Genomic DNA, 22,840 nt, shown 5'->3' on the forward strand with positions numbered 1-22,840 from the left:
AGCTTTTTCTCAGAGCAACACAGAGTTTACAGAATTAAACAATAAACCTGGGCCCAGCTTCAAACTTCAGTCCCCTTTTCATGAATTCGAATGCATGCTTCAGTGTGAAAGACAAAAAGCGATAAGGCTTCAGCTAGCTACCACTGCACTTTTTTTATGGAAAGAAAGCATAAAAAGGGATGTGAAGCGGCTCTCAGTGAAATACTAACAGCTCCTATGCTTGCAATGCAATCACACCACTTTAGGATATATCAAGTACAGCTGCTGTAGAAATAAATCCTTCACTTCCTTATGAATATAAATCTGCAAGATAGAGGCTTTGTTATATCGCCACTTCTTAACCACTTTCCAGTAGTCCAGTTTCAACACCTAGAGATCATCCCTGGTTCACTATCCCTGCATTTTATTTTTATTATTATTATTATTATTATTATTGATTATTATTATTATTATTATTATTATTATTATTAGCAGACGCCCTTACCCAGGGCAACTTACAGTTGTATACTAAAATAAATATCAAGAATTACAGTACAATTAAGAGCAAGATACAAAATACAATGACTTCAGTCCTTATAAGAGCAAATACAAAACACAGTACGATTTGATATTGGGGCAGTTCAACAGTCCCTCTGCTGTACACAAGCAGGGATGAGACTGATCCTACCAGGGTATACAGTAAACCCAACCGGGAGAGGAGCAGCGGACGGGGGCAGCCAGCCAATGGCTGGGAAACCTGGAATTTCTGATTGATCAGGGGAAATGGATGCCTGCAGAAGTACATTGCAGTTTTCTTTAGGGAGTGTTCGGAGTGTTTACACTGTGTATTGCGCATCAGCTCATTCTAATTTGACCACTATTTCCTGTTCCCTGTGCCATTAACTAAACAGCAGGGTTCCGTCTGCCTTATCCTGTGTCTGACTACAACACAGGATCTAACAGTATCCAGGTACCAAACCCACAGCGATTACAAACCTTTAAAAAAAACACTGCACGACTCGCCCTGTACCCCACGCAGCCGTGTCTTTACTAGGCCAGCTGCTCGGGGATCGCTAGGACAAAAGTAGGCAACTTTTTACATTTGAGTAACTTAGGCGCCGCGTGATTGCTATCAGTTTGTAACAAGCAGCAGTTTAAGCAGATTCGCTTGAACTGCATGATCTTCTAGACAAAGAGAAAACGGAGGGTACCGTAAGTTCTGTGACCTGAACACTGTGGTTAGAACATCGTGTTGTGCTGAATCCTTCATCCCCTGGCCTGTTCAGTTCTATCTGTAGATCCGCTTAAGGAAATCCATCCAAGATTCTGCACATGTATTGTGCTTATTGAACAATGGGACAATATACTGTACCCAACACTCCATGGAACACTGAAACAATGCAGGAAGCACTGCCTTAACCCTTTGAGGTACAAGGGACAGATGTGTCCCACAAACAGAAATGACGCTAACTTTCTTATTCTTGCAATGAGGTGCACCAAACCGGGTTTAGGTTGGATCTGGTCGTCCAAATGGTCAGTTTCCTCCTCGTGATACCTTTGAGTTCAGTTCTTCGTGTGCCTGAAGGGGTTAACACGCGTTCATCAGATCAAACTTCCTTTTCAATTCTCCTCCGCTTGACGACCAGGCACCTCTTGCATCTCTACCTCCCTTTCTTTTCTTAGGAGTTTTAAAAAAAAAAACAGTGGTTATGCTTCATGGTCTAAACATAGCAAGATCACAGCTCCTGCACCCTGCAGTGTATCCTGTGTCACTTTAAGAGCACACATGCTCAGCTGCTTCATTTATTCAAACAGGCGCTGCACACAGCACAGCCCGCAGGATCTCTTGGTTAACAGAAAGCATTCACCAAGTACAGATGGATGAATGTTACAGGTCCGTCCGCGCCTGCTGCAGTTTCCCCTGGACCCCAGGGTCTGTTTTCTATTACTGTTACTCCTATTTTCTATTCAGTTCTTTATTTGCTCTGTAAGCACCTTTTTCGCTGTACTCCCCGATAGGCCATGACATGTTGTAGCATTAGGCTATTAAAGAAACTCACAGATAGTAAATAGACACAGCAGTCTATCACTGAAGAGAAATGCTCTGCACACCTGTACCCTTTAACAGTAGCTGCTTCAAGGAATACTTTACATCCTCTTGATTTGCAGAATATTAGGTTTTTTATATATGTTCTCAAATGATTATCACTAAATACTGTTTCTGTGCTCAAGGATATTAGGCATGTTAGGCATAAAAATCACTGGCCTGTTTTTCGGGGTCTTTAAGCAATGAAAAAAAAAAAAGATCACTCGTCTTCCCTCTGAAACAGATGTTGTTAAAGACACGCTGAACAATTTGACACATTCTTGTTTTTTTTCGAAGGGGAAGAGATGACCCGTGCACACCACGGATGATGATTTTGACATTGGCCACATTACTGAAATTCCACTTTGCTCAGGCTTGCTCAAAGACTGCCCCGAAGATGCTGGGATAGTACTTGCTTTGTTAACTTGTTAACTAAAAAGACACATTATGGTGAAATGCACTTCCATAACAACTTCTACTGCATAAAGTGTTTAAATTGAATATATTACGAAGATCAAAATGTTTAAAATGCGGCAATAAATCAGGGATGGAAATAAGGCTCCCATTGCATAGCAGTTTGATCCAATCCTGGGTTCACTATGAGTTAACTCAGACTCACCTGAGCTTGTTACCTATACACTGTGGCTAATCAAGCTCGTAGTAAAACCTGGAATGGGTGCAATAGAAGTCTTTTTTTTTCCCTCACTGATAATAAAAGGTCAACATGTATTCAACATGCAGTAAAAATAAATCAAACTATTTTTAGCCACTATTAATGAAAATATTTACTACTTGCTGTTAACTGCTGGTGCATTCTATTTAGATTGATCCAAACCAAATTCATTTTGTTTTTGTAGATCTGCAAAACCCAACAGCCTCATTCAAAACAAAAAAACCCAAACCGCTAATTATAGAGAATGTGCCTGACAGAGACACCCTCTATTAAAACACTTTGGTTTGCAAACAGCTTGCATCTTTCCACATTTATAGGTTGGGAGTTGCGATTTCTAAATCCATCACACGTTGCTCTGCACTTCCGAAATCACAAGTCCTAAAGACAGGCGTTTGTTTTGCGAACACCCACTGTAGCACTTGGAGTTAGACTGAGAAAATGACAAGAGAAATGAAACAGTAACTGTGATGACACAATGCAATACATACAGAGCCCCGTGAAATTGTTTTTATTTTTATAATTTTTCGTTTTATTTTTCACAAATGTTGTTTTATTACAGATACACATTAATACTCAAATAGATCAAGAATAGTATAATATACATCATGTTTTAACTACATACATATTTTTTATTAAACATTATCCGATTTAAAAAAAAAAAAACATTTTAACAAACAGACCTCGCACACAGAAATAATTTAGTTACCATTATTTCTCATTAGCGGCAGTAACAGTAACGTACAGTCCCCCACTCTTTATAATCAACTGCCTATTTACAGTAAATACTGCCCATGCCCTCTATAGAAATAAAATAAGATTAAATAAAAATATATATATTTACACTGCCCTACTATTGTGGGGCTGTCATAATAATTGCACATACATCAATCTACCCATTAAAAAAAACAAAAACAAACAAACATAGGATTTGTATTTCAACCCCATTGCACTGAAGCAGTATACAACAAGCTTGGGTTTCTCAGTATTTAAACACTAAGCAAAGCAGATTCGTTCATTCAAATCTATTCAAAACCAAAGCGGCATTTGCTCCAGTGCAAAGTTTGCACCACTTGAAATAAAACTAAATATTAGCATACTAATGCAAAATACTGTACATGCAAACAAGCCATATCTTCCCCAAAAGCAACAAACAGCTAATGATTCATGTTAACGATGGCATCCTTCCACTCCCATTCCAGCCGACAGTTGCAAAATCTGCACATCATTATTTTGTCAATGTCAGCTGCATACATCCCCTCATGCTCAAATTCTATGCAGCGTTGTTTAATTGTTATGTGCGGTTTAGGCATTTTAGAAACACACGTCTTCTCTTCCATCACAATTTTAATTCCCAAACGACTCGCTTCAAATAATACATCTGTTCAAGTGCTAGTCAGAGCGTCCGTTTCCCTTCAGACCGCGTCTATGGTAACGGCTGAGCCTTGACAACTACGACTGCAAGTATTTATTTAAAGTATTTTCTGTATAAACGTCACAATTTAAAAATGTCACACTGATGATGTTATTTCTTTTAATATTTGCATTTTGTTTTATTTTGTTTTATATGTTACATTTCGCGTTATTTTGTGTTATTTCGTATTTGCGAAAAACACAGGGCTCTACTCATCGTCTACAGTACAGAGACAAGAAGCTGCTTCCTGTTTGCCCTTTAAAAACTAAACGATGCATATCTCTCTACAACAGGAACAACACCAGGGATACATAGATGCTCTCGGGTCTAGTGGAAGTCTGTTGTAATTGTTTTTTTTGTAAGCAAGAAACAGACGATTAACCAAACACTAAGCAATGCTATAATTGTCTTGAGAAAGCGAGTAAGCTGGCTTTGGTCCTATCACCAAAGTTTCTATAGTGTCTGGTACAAAGCAGAACCTTCCTTTTTCCAGCGCTTTTTATTTGGGAGTGAGCAGGGCTTTACATACAGCACTGCCACAGTAACAGTTGGAGTGGATGGGGTGTCTTTGTAAAGGCTTTTAGATTCTATGCACTGCGGCTGCTGTTTTTCCTGCATACAGTACAAGTAGTTACTGTAGGCTCATAGATGGCGTAAGATAGCGGTATTTTAGCAGGCACATTGATCTGTATTGCAGAAGCTGCCCTTTGCCAGTAAATGAAAAGCTCTCACAGGAACAGCATACATTGTGAAGTCTGTGCGGTCAGGCCGTTTGGTAGAACACAACATCTCACATCTTCAACCACACTCTGGGGTTACTGCCTAGCTTTTTAGATACTTCTTGTTACTGGATTTCTGAAAGAAGGTTTGAATTGCTGCTAAAGGTTTGATTACTGGGAATGCATAGCTATGTAAATCCATTGTAATAACTGGGTAACTGCAGATTATTTATGCACTGATGTAGTAACTAATGGAGGAATGTTAGTGTAATTACATGGCAATGGTCTGTGTTACCATGTAATTTAATGGGTGTGGCCATTCCTATGTAATAACACAGTAGCTATCGTATAAGAGCAAGCAGCCATTGGTAATCATCCTGTTATTACAATGTAATTACAAGCATGGTCATGCAAAGTGCTTCCAAAGATTCTCAAAATTTTGTCCAGACTATTATTTGAGAAGCCTTAACAAAAACTACCCTATAAATAAACAGAAACTCATAAACACAGTTTTGGAGTGCTATGAACTTGAAAAATGTTTGGCTTTAATTTTGAAGTTTCTTTTAGCCTTTCCCAAAGTAGGGCACATCTTTTGAGTATGCGAGTTATAGTGATAAGACGAGTTATAGTGAATAGCTTTTCATTTCAAAAGGATCCTTCGATACAGTAGCATGCAGGCACTTACCTAGTGGACCTACTAGCAGCTTGTGCTTCCTCACGCCAATTAGAGCTCTGGCTGCTGCTGAGAAGCAGGCCATCGTTGTTGCAGCATGGCCTGCCTTTAGACTACAGAACACACACCACAAAACAAACACATTGCTTCTCGGCTTTGCTTCGGCTACGAGTTTGTTCCTACCCTCTGGTGTTTGGTAAATGTTATACCAGTCAGCTTGCAGAAGAAGAAGCACAAGAGTCTTGTTTACCACAATTTCCTGCTCACTGCAAATCAAGCTCAGCAGCAGACTTCTGCACGGACCAAATGACATTTCCATACTTGAAGTACTTAAAAACAAAACCTGTTTGTAGTTTTGGAAACAGTGATGTCATTATTTTTAGCACCAGTTTCTAATTTTTGTTTACATATATATTGGCATCATGTTCACTCAGCTTCGTTGAATACACTTTCCTCGGCTTGTGTGTTTCATCCCATTGCAGAGTTTCCATTTCATTTCGTCCCTCATGATTGGCTACTCCACACCTCAGGGATGGACTCTCCAGGTGTTCTGGTAGTATGCCACTAACACTATATTATCATGTTCAAAACTCACGGTCAGCAGTTCCATTGTTCCTTCATGTAAGGTTTGGCGCCCACATGCTGTAAGACAACAGAGAAGCAGAGAACACAACCCCCCCTCCCTCCCCCCCCCCCCCCCGTACACTGAAACAACGAACAGCCTGCATCTAAAAACCTGTGCCAGTCTAGCAATACTGGAGCCCAAATACAAAACAGTCCGAGCTGCAAAATGTACCAAACAGTTCGCCTCAGAACAATCATGAGTCATTGTGATGCAATGTGCTGAGATCAGTAGAAAAAAATTAAATTGTTTCAACAAAAGAGGACAGCATTCTGTGCACACTGCAAGACACACAGAACATGAACAAGGATGGCACTCTCACACTTGCTGAATTACAACAGAGTTTGTTGAACTGGAACCCAGGTCAAAGTTTATTTTCTGCCAGATTTCAACAGCAAACGTCTGGCTTGGTCACAAGCGAATTTGCTGGTCTACTGTACATCTATTAATATACCGGATTCTGCTGAGTCAACACCCCAGTTTGAACAAATCACCTCACCCCAACTTTTAGCTGAAAGTCACAATTTCACCATTAATTTCCGTGTTTTTAATGACTCACATGAATAGAAAAAACTGCCTAGAAGTAGTTGCTGTGTGTATTGAATAATTCTGGGGCAGGGTTATCTTCGGTTCAGATAACGAAGACGTGGAGCGGTTTGGTGGTTTCGGATCAGATGATACAGACTCCTCAGTCTAAATGATTGCACTTTCCTGATACGCTACAATCCATAAAAATGTATAGACACTGCAGGAGCTTGCAACTCAGGCACCATTTTTTGTATTGAACATTGTAATGCTATAGTGCTACTTTGGATGTTCATGTTAATTTCTTACTTGCAGAGATTATGTAAAGCCCTCTATTTCAGTGGTCGGAAATTTTCACGTTTATATATTTTTGGAATGTAGCGACTTTTATTTTAGTGTTTTTCACTTACACATGTGGTTTTTCATGTGGTTTTACACAGAACGCTGCAGCTTTAAAGGTTTTTTTTTTTTTTTCTTTTTTAAATTTAGTCTTTGTCAATTATTTTTATTATTTTCTTCCAGTTTGGAATGGCCAATTATTTTTTTTTAGCCTCAGCTCACCGCTACCACCCCTGCGCTGACTCGGGAGGGCGAAGACGAACACACGCTGTCCTCCGAAGCGTGTGCCGTCAGCCGACTGCTTTTTTTCACACTGCGGACTCACCATGCAGCCACCCAAGAGCTACAGCATCGGAGGACAACGCAGCTTTCAGAGAAGCCCGCAGGCGCCCGGCCAGACTACAGGGGTCGCTGGTGCGCAGTGAGCCAAGGACACCCTGGCCGACCTAAACCCTCCCCCCCTCGCTCGGCCAATTGTGCGCCGCCCCCTGGGAGCTCCCGTCCACGGTCAGCTGTGGAATAGCCTGGACTCGAACCGGCGATGTCCAGGCTATAGAGCGCATACTGCACTCCACGCAGAGCGCCTTTACCAGATGCGCCGCTCGGGAGCCCCAGCAGCTTTAAAGTTTAATGTTTGTTTTGTGAAAATATTTGAAATGACAAAACAGTGGACATACTGCAGCAGTCACTTCTTGATTCTTTATCATGACTGTGTGCTGTGCTCTACCCTTTAAGCATGCCTCATTGTAAACTTAATCTATCGACCTGATGCTAAAAACACTCACTCTGCAATAATGTCTGTTATTTCGCCCATACCTAATTTCGTCAGAATCCGGTACTTTATTATAGGCGGCTGAGGATCTTCCAGCCAATCAGAGCGCATGTTCTGCCTGCTGGGTCACATCAGCGGCACCATATTGAGTTTTTACCAGGCTTTATTCTAAATACTGGTACAGTCTGATGTCACTGGCTTTAAAAAAATATCTATCTATCTACATATATATATATACCTGGGGCACTTCTCGGAACTCCATTAAACTACAAAGTCAGTTTAAAGCGTGACATCACAGCCGGCCACCAACCTCATCCACTTAACAGTATACTCTTGATCAAGCTTTGCCCTCCTCAATACATATAACAATGGACTAATACAACATTGGTTGTGAATAGACAATAATAATAGCTATAGATTATTTTGTACTTGTATATACCTTAAAAAGCAGTATATAATAGCTCTAGCACTGCCAGCGTGTAGACGGGTTATATCAACACTTGGCTCCGTCCCGTCACTTCTACTTGTGCCGATCAAACCTGGGGTCAATTAGAATTATAATTACACTATGGTAACATAAATCAACTCCACACATTAACATGTTAACTGTTCATTCTAAATAACCCAGCTAAATGACTGAATCACAAATAAATGCGTAACTGAACTGTAATCAATCAATCAATAAGATTTAATTACAATTGCAATTACAATTATGCAGATGTGGCAAAACACTGTAGTTTGAATTAATGAGGGATTGCAGGATTATAATTGTGACCCCGCTCTGGCCCTGGTATTCCCCGACACAGACGTATGCTCTCCCCTAACCCTGTAACAGTGCAATTCAACTTACCCTCACGAAGTTGTCTGGAAACAGCCCCCTCTTGCCGTTGGTCTCTCCTTCCCACCAGCCTCCATCGTCCTTCTTGATGTTCGTGATGATGTCGCCCACAGTGATGGTCAGCTCATCGTCATGCTGAGCTTTGTAGTCAAACTCCACTATCGCTTCCACTGGGGGAGGGAGAAGAAACCCAGGGTCACCTCGAGTTACACAGCAGGGTCTCTTACAGGCAGAACCAAACACTGCCCTCCCATTCACAAACAGGCTCTTTATTTCACTGGAGAGTGCGCCCTCGCTTTCCCTTATTTCGGATTGTTCCTGAATTTGGTTCATTCTCACGTACTTTCTCATTTTTTCATTTGAAATTGCCGGCGCTACCGTCAGCCAGAGAGCCCTCGGGTACAGACACTCAGAATACTGAACGTGTAATATTTCGGGATCCCTAATATTGAGTCTCATATTTTATATGTTTTCGTGGTCTCATGAAAAGCTAATAACGAGTTTCACAGCCCAGTTTCGTTTTCTCTTGGCAAACCTAGTCTCAGGACGAGGACGATAGAGAATTAACCACATTGTTTCAGTTAATTAATGTTCACAATATGTTTTTTTGATGTGTCAGATAAACATTATTATTGGATATCTCACCCCTGGAAGAAAATGCCAGCAGAGTGATTTAGATTTAGATTTGCCACTGTTGGGATCATTAAAAAGCAAGTAGCATTACTTTATTTTGTTTGTTACACTTCCACAAGGACCATTTGTGGCAAGCCTCTTGTGCAATGTCTTTCATTAAGACACATACAATTGTTTTGATATTGACCATTAATCACCTGGGGACTGCTTGCAGAGCAATGTTACTGCACAGTGCACACCATTGTCTCTGGATAAACATCTTTTTCAGCATCATATATTACAGCTGTCATATAAAAGACCTCTCCATTTTTGTTTTTGTGGTGACAGTAAAAGGAGCACACAGGTCTACATCGCAGTGCAAAAACATACTGCTGGAAAGAACATTAACTCTGCTTTTGATGGAAATACTTTCATCATCAATGTCTTCTCAGCATGAGTTCCTGAAAACACACTGCTTAACTGTCACAGACGCTATACTCCCACGCGATCTGCATCAGCTTCATTAAAAGAAATATTCAGTAGAGAGCTCTACAAGACTCTACAACCCCTCCACTTCGACCAGCTCCCTGATCAGCGTCTGCTGCTGCTGTTTTATAAATTCTAGGCCGTGTTTAGAAGGAAATAGTGTTGCCTTGCAGAAGCTATGCAGTACTTCACCTATTAGAAAACAAGCCCACTGGTCACTAAACATTGTCAGGGTTATTTCCCACTGCAGTTAGTGGCAGAGATTGTTCTTGCTGGCATCTCTAGAAATGACTGTTCCCGTGACTCCCATGGCTTTAATGCACACAGAGGCACAGAATCTGTGCTGCTTCCACATACCAGGACCACAGGAGTAGGGAGTCAAGGAGGAGTTTCTGTGCTTTCCATGTATGCATCTACTGTGATGGATCTGCCCAGAACTGTTTCATAGGACAGTGAAGAGCAGTACTGAACACAATGTTTTGGTTTTCAACCTTCCCTTGTTTCTCTCTTTGTTTGTGTATTTACTCTGGCCTCGGGTTCACAAAGCACTGCTGGCACTTAGCATGCTGCTAGCCAGCAAGCTATCTACCTGTTTAAAAAAGAAAACTATAATTTTAAGATAGAACCATAAAGTTTAGTAGAAATCCACTCAGCAAGTCTATATGATTAATGGATAAATGTGTGTGAACAGGATGACATCACTGGTCAGGCTGTATTAACCAGGAAGATACTCAAACACGCAAAAGCTGCAGGTTTAAAAACGCAAATGCGCAAATTAATCACAACTAAAGAACAATAAACAAAACACAGGAACAAAATAAACCGGCACGGTGGCCAAAGTAAACATTCAAACAAAAACTAGATATATTTTAAATACAGCGGTTGTGGACAGAGCCGCCATTTTCACATACACAATACACAAGGCTACAGGCTACACCCCAAAGACATATATAGAAATGACCAGCAATGAAAACAGATGGATAGCAAAGGAGGGGGTGGGGGAAGCAACACTGCCCTGACACCTCCCAGCACCACTGGGCTTCTGATGTACAAGATGGTACAGTACACAGCCACACACAACTGCCAATACAGAAATGCAAGTATGGTTTACACATGTGCAATACAATAGGACATTCATGGACTTAAAAAAAACACATAATATACTAGTGCATCTACTTTATAATGTGTGTACACTTTACATTCTTTTTGTTATTAGGGAGAGCATCCCCTCTTCAGAGATGTTTTGCAGTTTTATTGTAAATATATATATTTTTCAAACCTACAGAGAATCTGAGATAATCTTCATACTTCCTGGTCTCCCTGTACCGATCACATACTGTGGCTAAACCAAACAAAGGACAGAACGCGATACACAAAAACACTGTTGAGATGATGGGGACCCCATTTTACAGGGTTGAAAAACTGCAGTCTATACCACGCTGTTTGAGAGTGTACAGAGTCCAGTGATAAGCTAAAACACATTCACGAAATAAATCAATACTGTAAAGAGACCAAGTTCAGACCAGGATGAAGGGTTTCGGGTTTCCTGAAATCAGAGGCAATGTACTGTATTGCTCAACAGCTGCAGGAGTTGTAACACCAGTGTCAGTTTATTGTGTCTCAGGATACAGGAAACATTATTATTTCTACCCTCAGGAAAGGACTTTTGTCTCCTTTCCTCCTTCACTGTGTTCCCTGGTTTGGAGTCTCCTTTTGGTCCAGGAGAACAAGGTTTTGCATCCCCCTATAGAATGAACACATTTTGCTTCACAAAGTCGAATGAAACCTGCTGATTAATGTTATGTTAACATACTGAATTATATAGCGCGTTGTAGTTTTCCATATACTTCAAGAAAAACTGACAACAATGGAAAAACGTGACACTTCGAAATCTAGCATAAAATACTGTACTACTATTAAGGCTTGCGGTAGACTTTTGCGATATTATTTTGTAGTTTCTTTGATTATATGATGTTAAACAGGGGGATACCCATACGCACCCCTCGCTAGGCCTCGAACACACGTGATCACTGATCACAGCCCGAAAATTCTGGTATAATTCAGTCTTCATTTTTCATGTGTTAGCTTGGCTGAACGGCAGTAAGTGGTACAAAACTGTCTGAGCTGCAGAATTTTCAGGCCAACTACAATGCAAATTCCTTTAAAAAAAACAAAACATGGACACACAGTAATGTGTAAATTTTGAACTACTACACTAGATTAATAATGCATTAGTTTGTGCAGTACACAAAATACTGAACTACTTTCATTTGATTTATGTTTTGCTGCCTGTTGTACAGTAAAACAATTGTTAAGATACACGTAATAGTGATTCAAATGATAATCTTTTGCAGATAATTGATCATTGAAAGGTTTATTATTGTCCATTGTTTTACCATGAAAAAAAAAATACAGCCGCATATCTGCAACTTTCAGTACGTGACTCTCGGCCGCTATCTTTAAGGATTATAGAAACTCAGTACACTGCAGTAAGTAAACAGTTTTGGAAAAAAAATACGATATTAAGTCTATCAAGGTGTTGTTTTGCAAGCAATGACTTTTGCTTTAAGTCTTTAAACTCAGCCCCATTCATTTTGGGGCACCAGCGCACTGAAGGTTACGCACATATTACTCAGGCATCATAAAAGCCACCTACTGTGGCTTATTTAAAAGATCAGACTCAGGGCTTTCCACAGACGTATTCCGTGTGTGTATGCGGTACTCCTAGCCGGAACTACGATCGCCTGAAGTTAAGCCTCTCATCATGTGACAGAGTTCACAGCGTAGGTTTCGTTTTGAGTCTATTGCTCCGTCATTGTAGCAGCTAGACTAAGGGGCGGTATCGTTGGAAAGCTTAGAAGCTCAGCTCCCCTCACATGTTCATTTCATATTGAGGTTCAATGGCGTTTTTTTTTGGTTTTTTTTAGTTTTTTTTAGCCATCTTCTCATCAGGCAATGGCAAAAGCAATGGACAGTGCTCTGTCACAGTGATGAACAACTGTAGGTCTCCTGAAAGCAACATTTTATATTAAAGCAACACCAGTGTGAATGATGATGCAGTAAAATATATATCGTTTTTTTTATATGCAAAAGTGCTTTTTCTTTTGCCATTCCCCCCTAAAATTTTGGAATCCCCCCCATTGGCTGCAGCATCGGGGGGAAATCCCCCCCAGCACACAAAAATGAAATTCAAGCCCTGGTTAAATGATCATTTGAACTCATTATGCAACATACAAGCAGTCAGTCTGGACCCTGATATGTATCGTGATACTGTACATATCGTAAGAGGACCTACATATCGCAATACTTATTGTATCGTGACATTAACGTATCACTACACCCTTACTGCTCAGCACACAAGAACAGGCACTCAGCATGTTAAAAAGCTCTCAGAGACTGAGCCTGGTTACTCATTAGTTAAAGATGAAACTGCTGTTGTTGAATGACATGCCTGTAAAAAGTACCTGCAGTCACCTACTTTCACAGCATCTGCAATAGCGTATGTGCAGGGTTTCATATCACTGGGTCTAGTGGTTCTGAAGAGATACTGCAGGCCAGACAGAACATGGCTCTGGGAAATATCACCACTGTATAAAAAATGAATTTCAAACATCGATCTTGTATAGCTTCAATGCTATACACAGTAAAAAAAAAAAAAAAAAAAAGTGTTTGTTTTTCACTTTCCCTAGCAAAAGAATTGATTCCATTTCAACACTGAAGCAATAGAAGACATGACCAGTGACAGCAAACAGCTTCTAAAGGAACAGAAAGGTCAAACAAGAAGATACTGGCATCGGAAAGCGTTTTACTCTGCTATTAAGATCATATAAAAAACATTTTTTAAATAAACGAAACGGGCACCAGACTGATCAAAAGGTAAAGAAAACAATAGGTGCAGAAGGAACACTATCTAAAATAAATACACATGGAATTCACATAAAGAGGAGGTGCTCTACCCTGATTTTAAACTTGAAAGGAAGCTTCTTATTCATTTATTCAATATTTGAATCCAATCATTTTAATTTAGCCTGGATGGAAATAAGTCTCCTACTGCATAGCGGTTTTGCCTCTTCCAGGTTTTACTGCAAGCTGGATTTGCCAAAGCGTACAGGTAATAAGGTCATTATTAAACTCATAGTAAAACCAGAAATGGATCAAACTGCTAAGCAATGGGAGTCTTATTGCCATCCTTGTTTTGTTTCAATAGAATGTAGTTGCCAGTGGAATCCCCCCGCTGTGGGGAACTGCAGTGAGGTGGAGTGGCTGGGGCAGGAGCTGTAGACACAGCTTAATAAACTCTCAGACTGATGAGGAAGCTGACATTTACCAACAGAGAGCCCGGCTGCAGGAGCAGGGGCAGCAGTCACCAGCGGCAGCTCTGTCTCAAAGGTCTTCCTCTAGTGATTCTGTAATGATGTCAGCTATGACAGGGTCAGCAACCTTGACAGGACTGCACACAGCAACAACATGCAGCACTGTGCAGCAATCGACTGCCTCAAATATACTGAAACACACACACACATTTCAAATAAATTACTGACGTGTTATTGTGTACCGCCCTAATGTGTATATAGGATAAACTGTGAACATATACCGAATATTAAAAAGTTATATTCATGTTTTCCCCATATAAAGCAATGGAAAAAAGACTGAAAAAATGTTCAATGTAATATATATTTATTGTGTGTCCAATACTACTTTTTTTCAGTTATTTTCAATATTTCATGCATGAAAGTGTTAAACAGCCCATGAGTTTGTGAGCAGAGTCCACGGTGCATCTGTAACCTGCTGCTTTGAAGCATGCAAAGTAATGTAACTGAACTTCAAGAGTGTGGACATCTACTGTACACTATCAGTGGCATCTAATTACACTAGATTGCAATTCTGATTAAATGCAATTGCTTGGCCTAGTGCAGCAATGTGATCTAGCAGATATGTTTGTTTTTTTTAATCAACTGGAAAAAACAGGAAGGGGCTTCAGAGACTAACTTCAGAACAGACAAGAGCTTCTCACCAGACTTTATACAGTATAGTGTGCTTCAATCAGGTACAATCCAGCCCGTCTCTCTTGAAGCAGGGCACGCAGAGGCACTGTTATACAGTACAGTGTGCTCCAGCCCGTCTCTCTTGAAGCAGGGCACGCAGAGGCACTGTTATACAGTACAGTGTGCTCCAGCCCGTCTCTCTTGAAGCAGGGCACACAGAGGCACTGTTATACAGTGCAGTGTGCCCCAGCCCGTCTCTCTTGAAGCAGGGCACGCAGAGGCACTGTTATACAGTACAGTGTGCTCCAGCCCATCTCTCTTGAAGCAGGGCACGCAGAGGCACTGTTATACAGTACATTGTGCTCCAGCCCGTCTCTCTTGAAGCAGGGCACGCAGAGGCACTGTTATACAGTACAGTGTGCTCCAGCCCGTCTCTCTTGAAGCAGGGCACGGAGAGGCACTGTTATACAGTACAGTGTGCTGCAGCCCGTCTCTCTTCAAGCAGGGCACGCAGAGGCACTGTGCAGCTCAGTCTGTCAACCTCATACTGTACTCTATCACACTCAGAGATGAAAGGGAGATAAGCACTGCATCGTAGAGGCCGCTGGTCTACTCGTTTAAAGAAAGTCTGCAAGTAGATTTCAAATGAACACACTGCACTGTACAGCACACGTCTCAAATACCTCTCAATAAAAATACTATTTTTGAAACAACGGGTTTAAGCATTTAAACTCATCATGTATTTCTATTTTTATTTAGTCTGTAACTTTCTAAATTATTCACCGATGAGCTCAGCTTGCATATTTGAACTACTGCTGTCATCAGACAAGTGGGGATGTGGGATCACACTGTACCTACACAGTATATACTATAAATAGTTTTAAACAACTGGTGATCACTGTGAAATAACAGAAAGTCTGTCTCCCCCTTAATGGGGTGGACAGAAAAAGAAGTTTATCAGACTCCAGGTAGGACTTTTAATCCACCACCTGAGGTCTACTTAGAGCTGGTGTTTCAAAACAAATATCTACTTACAGTACGGCAGACCACTGTGGACAGCACTGCTGCCCTGTAACACTTTACTACAGTACTGCTGCTGCAATGGTAAACCATGCAATCTAGAACCAACCACGACAGCTGTATGCGCAAGAACATTTTGTGAATATATTAAAAAAAACAACAACATTATAATATGACCACACAACACAGAAGGAAGAAGAGTACAGAGAAAAGTACGACAACGTCAAGTACAACCCTTCTGGGTCAAAAAAGGCATGATCTAAAAAGGTTAACCACTTTACCTAAAATAACAGCGGGAACAGAGGTCTGGCAGCTCCGTTGACTAGGGAAGGAATTGAGAGCGCACAGCAGTGCAGCTCTGCAGTTAAAGACTACAAGTCAATTAACCCAGTGGGTTCTCCGTTATTCAAGTTTTTTTGCACTGTAATTTCACAGTTTTCCACTGGTTTATGAATTTATTATAGTTTTAACATTGCAATGCCATGTTTTTAAATTTGCATTACCGTACCTCTCTGAGCTTTACAATGCTTGCCTATGCTTTATTACACGTTGCAGAGCTTTTATTATGAGAAATAAGGGCGAACGGTTATTATAATAAAGGGGGAACTATATAGGGCAGCCATATTCAGGTCCGCCTCTTAGCGTAATTCTCAGCATATACTAGAAGAACGTGTGTGTGCTGCGCAGGTTGTGTGTTCTATACAACTGTGGTGTTTCTGATAGGACAGTATACAAGAGGCGCTCATTATACAAGGGTAAGCCAGGACTGATGCTTCCCTGCAGTCATTCTAAATGCTCAGTGCATCCCTGTCCAGTGCAGACCCCAGCAGAGGCAAAGCCTGCCCTGCACTCCACTCAGTGCAACCCCACACGCATTCTTTTTTTAAATAACCTTCCACAAAATGTGCTACTTTATGGCAACAGTTTCGTGTTCATTTTTAATATGTAACTGCTGCACAACAGCAGTCTAATACTTCCTAGCGACGTCAGTTCTAGTTCCTGCTGTAGCAACATCGAAAGGCATTGTACCAACGTCAAAACAAAAAGACAATTTTCAAGGCTGTTTGGAGTAAAGCACTGAAAAGAATGTCATTGCGGGTGAGAACCGGGCTGTGATTATATTCTACAGAGTACTATAAAGCACTTTTAACACATTCACAGAACTGTGTACAGTATATCCCAGTACATCTACAGCAATTCCCATCTTCACATTTAGTTATTGAATGCCATAGCGTTAATTATGCGTGCCTCAGATGATCACTTAAAACAGGAAGCTGTTTCACACTTAAATGTAGGGAAGTGACTTATTTTCCCCTGGAGGAATTAGGTTTCAATGCATTGTTGGCAATACAAGATAGTGAAGTGAAGCCATCAGGGGGTATAGGTAAAGAAGAAGCTCTCAGACATGAGCGGAGCAGTGCAGCACTGCTATTCTGTTAAACTTCACACACTGCAGGTTACCATACTGTAGCTCTCAAATGCACCGGCAACAATAGAAAGCCATTAAGTTCAGAATCAGATGACTTGTAAAAGCATTCAAAGCCCCCGGGGCTAGCCGAGCGCAGTCGCTCAGTGACTACAGCCACTGCAGTACACAGTAACAAGCTCAGACTCAAGTCCTGTATTTCACATTCCAACGGAGAACATTTGAAAGCCTGTCAAGAAGATCCCGATTTGCGTCACCGTGTCTAGGCTGTGCGCACTGCTCTTTCCATGTCCTGATGCTTCTGTTTCACCAGCTTTCTGCAGGAGATGCCATCCACACTCCTGCACCCCATGGCAGGCTGGTCTCCCAGATAAATACACTGGCACATGGATCATTTTCGCTTTCTACTCATCAACACACACAAAGTCCGGTTTTGCCACCGTGCCCATTGCATGGAAGGCACAGACAGGACTGTTCCATTCAGGGCACCAGATAAGGTGACTGGCAGAACGTACTTTAGGATGGCAGACTGCATGGCAAACTTGACAGAGCTACTGCAATTATAAGCTTTGCAAAGCTAATGACTACTCACCTACTGCACTGCTATTCTGGAAATTAGCTAAATTGAGATAAGTATTAGACAAAGAGTAGGACTCACTCCACCCAAGTCTACTAACAAATAATGATATCACCAAGCATGCCAGTAACACACACCCTCCGTCACGGCTCCACATTTACAATTAGAGCTATCAGTAGCGTGAACAAGTTGATTACCAATGACATGTTTAATCACACTGTGATACACTCTTCTGCAACCTCTGAACGTTCAGTGTGCAATTCACTACAGGCGCAGAAAACACTAATTATTCACTATGTAATGATGTCACGATCCAGATTTTTTTGTTTGTTTTTTGCATTCTCCAACGCGTTATATTATTACGCTGAAGATAAATCTTATTTACACACACGAGCGTGCAAAATGAACGAAACAAAGCGGGGCGGCGACGGACTTTGGAAATCAGTATGGATATTGCAAATTACAAACAGCACAATTAGCATGCTCCTGTGTTACTACCACGGGATGTATAGCAGTAAGGAAAATATGTCCACGAGAATCAATCAATCAGTTACAAGAACCTGGATAGTGTGTTCACGCACTGTAATTCCGTACGAACTCGGGGTATGGGTAAATCTAGGTAAAATCCAAACTTGCATTCCTGCATTGTAAACATTCTTTATTAAACTTTGAATATTAAATATGGACACTGAGGTGCACTGTACGTGCAATACACAGTATAATATTATTTTTCCAATCTTTTAAGAAAACAAATTATGCGGTAGGGGCATGCATCACCCCTACAGTAAAAAAAAAACGGGCCCTTCATTTCCTGCCTGCTAGTGTTACACTAAAACTCGGCAAAAAAAAACTAGTTGCATACGCCAAAGCAGAGTATGCATTTATTAACCTATTAAAAACGACACGTCGCATTAAATCATTAAGTCTTGTTGCGCAATTTGAAATACTGGTAATTATAACGCGAGAGACCAGATAACGGTCTGCATACACGCACACATTTCAGGACTAGCAGTAGCAGAAAAACAGCAAACGTGTCAACATCTTGAATTCATCACGGGCTTCTGAAGATTAGTTTACAAAGCCTGAAAAAAAATGTGAGTACGTCAAACGCAGGCTGGAATATGAATGACACAGCGCGATAACAATTAACCTGTACTGTACTGCTAGCTAGACTCCCTTCGTTGTGCAAGTTACACTTTTATCCGGCGTGCATTACCTTTCCAGCGAGACCCGAGGGTACTTTTCAGAAAAGCACAATAGTTATTGAGAATCGTCAAAACACAGATTTGGATCAAGCAGGTTACCACAAAGTTCAGTTTCAAATTTCAACATTTGGAAATAAGCAAAGACAACGTCGTTTTCACAACAAAACGAAAATTAAAAAAAGAAACATAAACAGTACTTACCCATTTATGTTGTACTTTATAGTCGTGCAGATCGAAACTTGTTTTTATTTATTATTAAAAAATGTAAATAAATAAATAAATAAATAAAAGCAAACAAAAATGTTCCGAGTGCAGTCTTCCGTCTTTAAATAAATGATTGCGATATTTTAACTAGCAAGCTTTCTGGAAAAGAAACTGCAGGGTTTGTATTACGCTGTGCAGAGCCCTGCTCATGCACTCGTTGCAGATTATCTTGGTACTGTATTTTGCTTGTAAAACGCTAATATATTGTACTCGGCTACAGGCAGATGCGTATTAACGCCGCTGCTGTGTTTTTTACGGTATATAAACTAACCCTCTCTCTTCCTCCCTCCCTTCCTTCAGCTGCTGATGCTGGAGACAGCTGAGCGAGCCCAGCCAACACTCTCTCGCGAGAAAATAGCAGCCTTTAGCCGAGATTTCTGTACAGCTGCAGTGTACAGTAATGTGTCAGCTGAATGTCGCTATGTATCCGCTGCACGGCTGTAAATGCCGATGCATTTTGAATTGTATTTGTATGTATCTATTCAAGTAAAACGCAGCATGCTCTCCAAGCCTGTTGTTGTATAGATCCTTGGCTAATAGTAAAAGTTGTCTTTAATTAGTAATATTGTTATTTTAACTCTTTCTCACTCCAGTATTTAAAGCGCTCAGGATTGTTTAACTAGCTGTCTAACGCAGTCCAGCAGCAGCAGCCAGCACTTCTCCGAGTAGTGGTTAGAGCTCTGGACTCTTGACCGGAGGGTTGTGGGTTCAGTCCCCAGTGGGGGACACTACTGTTGTACCCTTGAGCAAGGTACTTTACCTAGATTGCTCCAGTGAAAACCCAACTGTATAAATGGGTAATTGTATGTAAAAATAATGTGATATCTGTATAATGTATAATGTGATATCTTGTAACAATTGTAAGTCGCCCTGGATAAGGGCGTCTGCTAAGAAATAAATAATAATAATAATATATCCACCTACAACATTTTCAGATGGAAAAGGCATTCATTCAGGTTAGAACAATTAGATCAGCTATTACAAAATAAACACAGCGCAGTAAAGTGGTTATTTAAAAGTGTACTGCACTGTGTTTGCTTTTCTTTATCCAGTCTGGTTGTGAATTCCTCCTTTCAGAGATTTGGGTTTGAAGTTGCTTTCTGCTCCCCCTGCAGTCAGGGCTCTCTGGCGCCCTCTTCTGGACAATGCAAAGTACCACATGTCCATTCAGATCGACACGATGCTTTGACGCGACGTGGTATGTATACTTCACCAGGTGCTGGAAGGTGTGTCGAGGGATGTCAATCTATTCAGTTATTAGTATTTCAAGCAATCAGTGCTGAGAGATAGACAGAGGATCACGATGGCAAATGTGCTGTTCAAGCTCATCCCAGACATGCTCCATCGGCTCGCGATGTTAGGGATTGTGGAGGACATGGAAGACCCCTGAGGAAGTCTCTGTTACACTCCTTAAAGCATTCGCTCACAGTTCTAGCACGGTCGATGTGTGCTTTGTCGTTTTGAAAGAAGCCATGGGCATCAGGGTACATGCAAAATGCAGCATTGCTGGGTGGGCTTTACCCTCAAAGATGCTTAAGCAAATCACACAGTCGTTCGGTCTTCCGATCAAGGGACCCAGGGCATCCAGAGAACATGCCCCACACCAGGGTGACGCCCAGTCCAATCGGGTTGACATCTCCTAATAAAGATGACATGCATTTCCCTTTGATATCCCTTTTCAAAGCCTCTGTTGGTGTTACACATTAAATATCTCGCATGCTCTGTAATCTGTATTGTCATTAATGTTGTGGAGCATCCTGTTGGGATCATAAATATTGTATTCCAGTTTAATGTTTTTTTTTCCTTTTGGTTGTGAAAAACATTTGGGATAATTAATGCCAGTTAGCTGGTTAGTTAATGACAGTAATAGGAGCATTGGATGAGGCGGAGAGAACTGCACTCTCCAGGTGTGAAACAACAAAAAGAACAAGGAAGTTCAAGTTTAACAGGACTACCTGAAAGTAAGGCACGCAAACCCAGAGCTTTCTTTAACTTAGTATGGTACCAGAAAAGTTAATGAAAAAAGAAACGCATCTTATAACATCCAGTTTCATTCAAACCTGCATGCGAGACCTGCAAGTGCCTGCCAGGCAAGGCTAATGGAACTTCAGAACAAATAGACAAGGGTCTAAAAAATGAGTCATTTTAAAAAAACAAAACTATAATCTGCATAATATATGAATGTCCTATCGGATTAAAATGCTTGCACCCTTTATCATATTGTATTATGAGAGCTTTGATGATAGCAGTGCTGTTTTAGAGAAAACAAATCACAATAAAATGACAAGGTAATACACCAGTCTATAATATTGGCAACTCAGTACTAATACAGAACGGTTGCAGGTTTGGTGTTCACCTGGTTTCTTCGCGTTCCTTCTGCTATGCCGTGTAGGGGTATTATCTGTATCGTCTGGTTGCAAGATGCAATTCATGTTACTGGGCTGCGCTGCTGCTCGTATCCGTGTCACAGTAAATATATGGGAGACGAGCTGGGTTAAAAAGGGCCCTATAAAAAAATCAACAGCCTGCATTACACTGACAGATGCAAACACTCACTGTGACCTAAGGGAATAAACAAGGCCAGCCTCACACGATCTCTGTCCCCATGTTGCAGTCTGAAGACACGCATGGGGCTTGCCTGTTGTCCAGCGCTACTCCAAATTGCACTTAACCAAAGACAACCGAATGCTTTTCCACAGGCTTCAAAACAACAGCCCAGGGGCCTGGAACAGCAGAGCACAAAAAAAATCTGAAATTCAGAAACCATTATTCAGTTAGTCACAGCACCGTGACATGTAACTAAAGGCCGCTGCCAAGAAAAAAATGTGCAGCGATGCGACAAAACGAATACAACCTATACTTCTGATAAGTATCTTTCACGCCACAGGTGACACAAAATAAATAGGATTCAAGGTCTCCACACAGCGGGCGCGATGCGATTTGTCCTGCGATAAAATAGTAATTTCACTGCGATACTGCCTTTCACACCCGTGGCGACAGGCGGGCCAGACATACAGCTGATAAAAATGTATAAAACATAATAGCTTTTCAGAATACTTATTTCAGTAAAGGTAAACGAAGCATACACAGCAGCTCTGACTGCCAGATGTTCTCCCTCATTGCCGTGTCTTTATAATTGTGTGTCTTTTATTGTACAGCTCCAGGTATGTAGATGCTGCAAGAATGATCTTTTTTTCTGCCATTGTTTACTGGAGGCGTGCAAGGGAAGGTGTTCCTCATTGGTCAGTTCCCTAGCTGTCGCGCGGCAAAAACAGACACCAATCCTTTTTTTTTCGCATCGCTTCAGCATCACGTGCGACGCATTCGCTTGTCGCAGCCCGTCCGATGTGTAGAAGCCTTAAATCCTATTTTTTTGCGATTTGTCGTGACAACTAGGAATTGACCAATCAGAGAACAGTGCACATGGTCCAGCAGGGTAAAGCAGTATCCAAAATGAGAGGAAAAAAATATTGCTTGCCTGTGAAAAAATACCGAGTTATATGACAAAGATCATCACAATTAAAAAGCTACAGATTTGAAAGATAATATATGGGAGTCCATTTCGAAGGCGCTGGATAAGCCTGGTATGTATGATTTATTGTTGAAATACGTCATAATTTCCACGTCA

At 41.0% G+C, this 22,840-nt stretch overlaps 1 protein-coding gene across 7 annotated transcripts in view; it reads right to left on the reverse strand.

Annotated features, from left to right (window-relative positions):
* LOC117406442 (SH3 domain-containing kinase-binding protein 1-like) overlaps nucleotides 1–19,571 on the reverse strand; it is a 74,923-nt gene extending 55,352 nt beyond the window's left edge. For 6 of the 7 annotated variants that reach the window (XM_059028038.1, XM_059028037.1, XM_059028036.1 and 3 more), the window contains exons 1-2: nucleotides 19,150–19,571; nucleotides 8,650–8,807 (exon numbers count right to left, since the gene is read on the reverse strand). In XM_059028038.1, coding sequence (XP_058884021.1) covers nucleotides 8,650–8,807; nucleotides 19,150–19,153 — 162 coding nt within the window. In that variant the 5' untranslated portion in view covers nucleotides 19,154–19,571. The remainder of the gene's footprint in view (nucleotides 1–8,649; nucleotides 8,808–19,149) is intronic. The other variant, XM_059028034.1, reaches the window with a different exon arrangement.
* Between the last annotated feature and the right edge of the window lie 3,269 nt (nucleotides 19,572–22,840).

Source organism: Acipenser ruthenus, chromosome 8 (assembly GCF_902713425.1).
Source record: "Acipenser ruthenus chromosome 8, fAciRut3.2 maternal haplotype, whole genome shotgun sequence".
In the NCBI taxonomy this organism is placed as follows: Eukaryota; Metazoa; Chordata; class Actinopteri; order Acipenseriformes; family Acipenseridae; genus Acipenser; species Acipenser ruthenus.